This window comes from Penaeus monodon, chromosome 30, assembly GCF_015228065.2.
Source record: "Penaeus monodon isolate SGIC_2016 chromosome 30, NSTDA_Pmon_1, whole genome shotgun sequence".
Classification (NCBI taxonomy): domain Eukaryota; kingdom Metazoa; phylum Arthropoda; class Malacostraca; order Decapoda; family Penaeidae; genus Penaeus; species Penaeus monodon.
Genome location: NC_051415.1, coordinates 18,453,077 through 18,453,711, shown reverse-complemented (window position 1 = coordinate 18,453,711; position 635 = coordinate 18,453,077). Strand labels below are relative to the sequence as shown.

General features: G+C 36.9%; 1 protein-coding gene across 2 annotated transcripts in view; it reads left to right on the top strand.

Moving 5' to 3' along the window:
• Positions 1-62: 62 nt before the first annotated feature.
• Positions 63-635, top strand: part of LOC119592600 (lactoylglutathione lyase-like) — a 2,208-nt gene continuing 1,635 nt past the window's right edge. The window contains exon 1 of one of the 2 annotated variants that reach the window (XM_037941484.1): positions 63-133. Coding sequence is in view for 1 of the 2 variants with exons in the window: in XM_037941483.1 (XP_037797411.1) it covers positions 434-445 (12 nt within the window). In the remaining variant the exon portion in view is untranslated. Of the gene's footprint in view, positions 134-418; positions 446-635 lie in introns of those variants that run through there. The other variant, XM_037941483.1, reaches the window with a different exon arrangement.

Genomic DNA, 635 nt, shown 5'->3' with positions numbered 1-635 from the left:
AGGGGAGTGGGAGTGTGTGTACAACATTTCCTTTCAAAGTACGACTCAGCCCATTCCCCAGAGCCTGTTTCTCCGAACGGGGAAAGTGTATATATAAAGGCTCCCCGGCCGGTTTCCGTCATTCAGAGCCAACGTAAGTGTTATAAAATTATCTTTGTTGTCGATGTTCCAAGACTGAAGGGTGCTGGTGATACTTGGTAGTTATTTATCAATTATTTTAATGTGTAAATGTATATTTTAATAAATTGTAAACGTTCATATACTTGATGTATCAGTAGAACATTAAACAATTCCTTCCATGGCCACTAGAACTGCATTTTAAGTGTAGTAGGATTCGGCAGTTTGGAATTAAGTGAATTGAAAGGTGACATGAAAACTGAAAATAAACAATGTCATATATGACATATATGAAGGAGAATAAGAAGACACCTTGATGTGGGTACAGGTAAAGTTTTGAAGGTCATTCAGGTGTCTCAGTGACAGGTAGGGTGATTCCGCAAGTCTCAAGTGCGAGTTCTTTATCATGTAGATAAGCATATAATACTTTTATAGTGGTTGAATATACATCATCATAGCAGAATAGTGGTTAGTTGTAGTATCAATGCATTTTTTCCTGGATTGTCTTTACAATATGT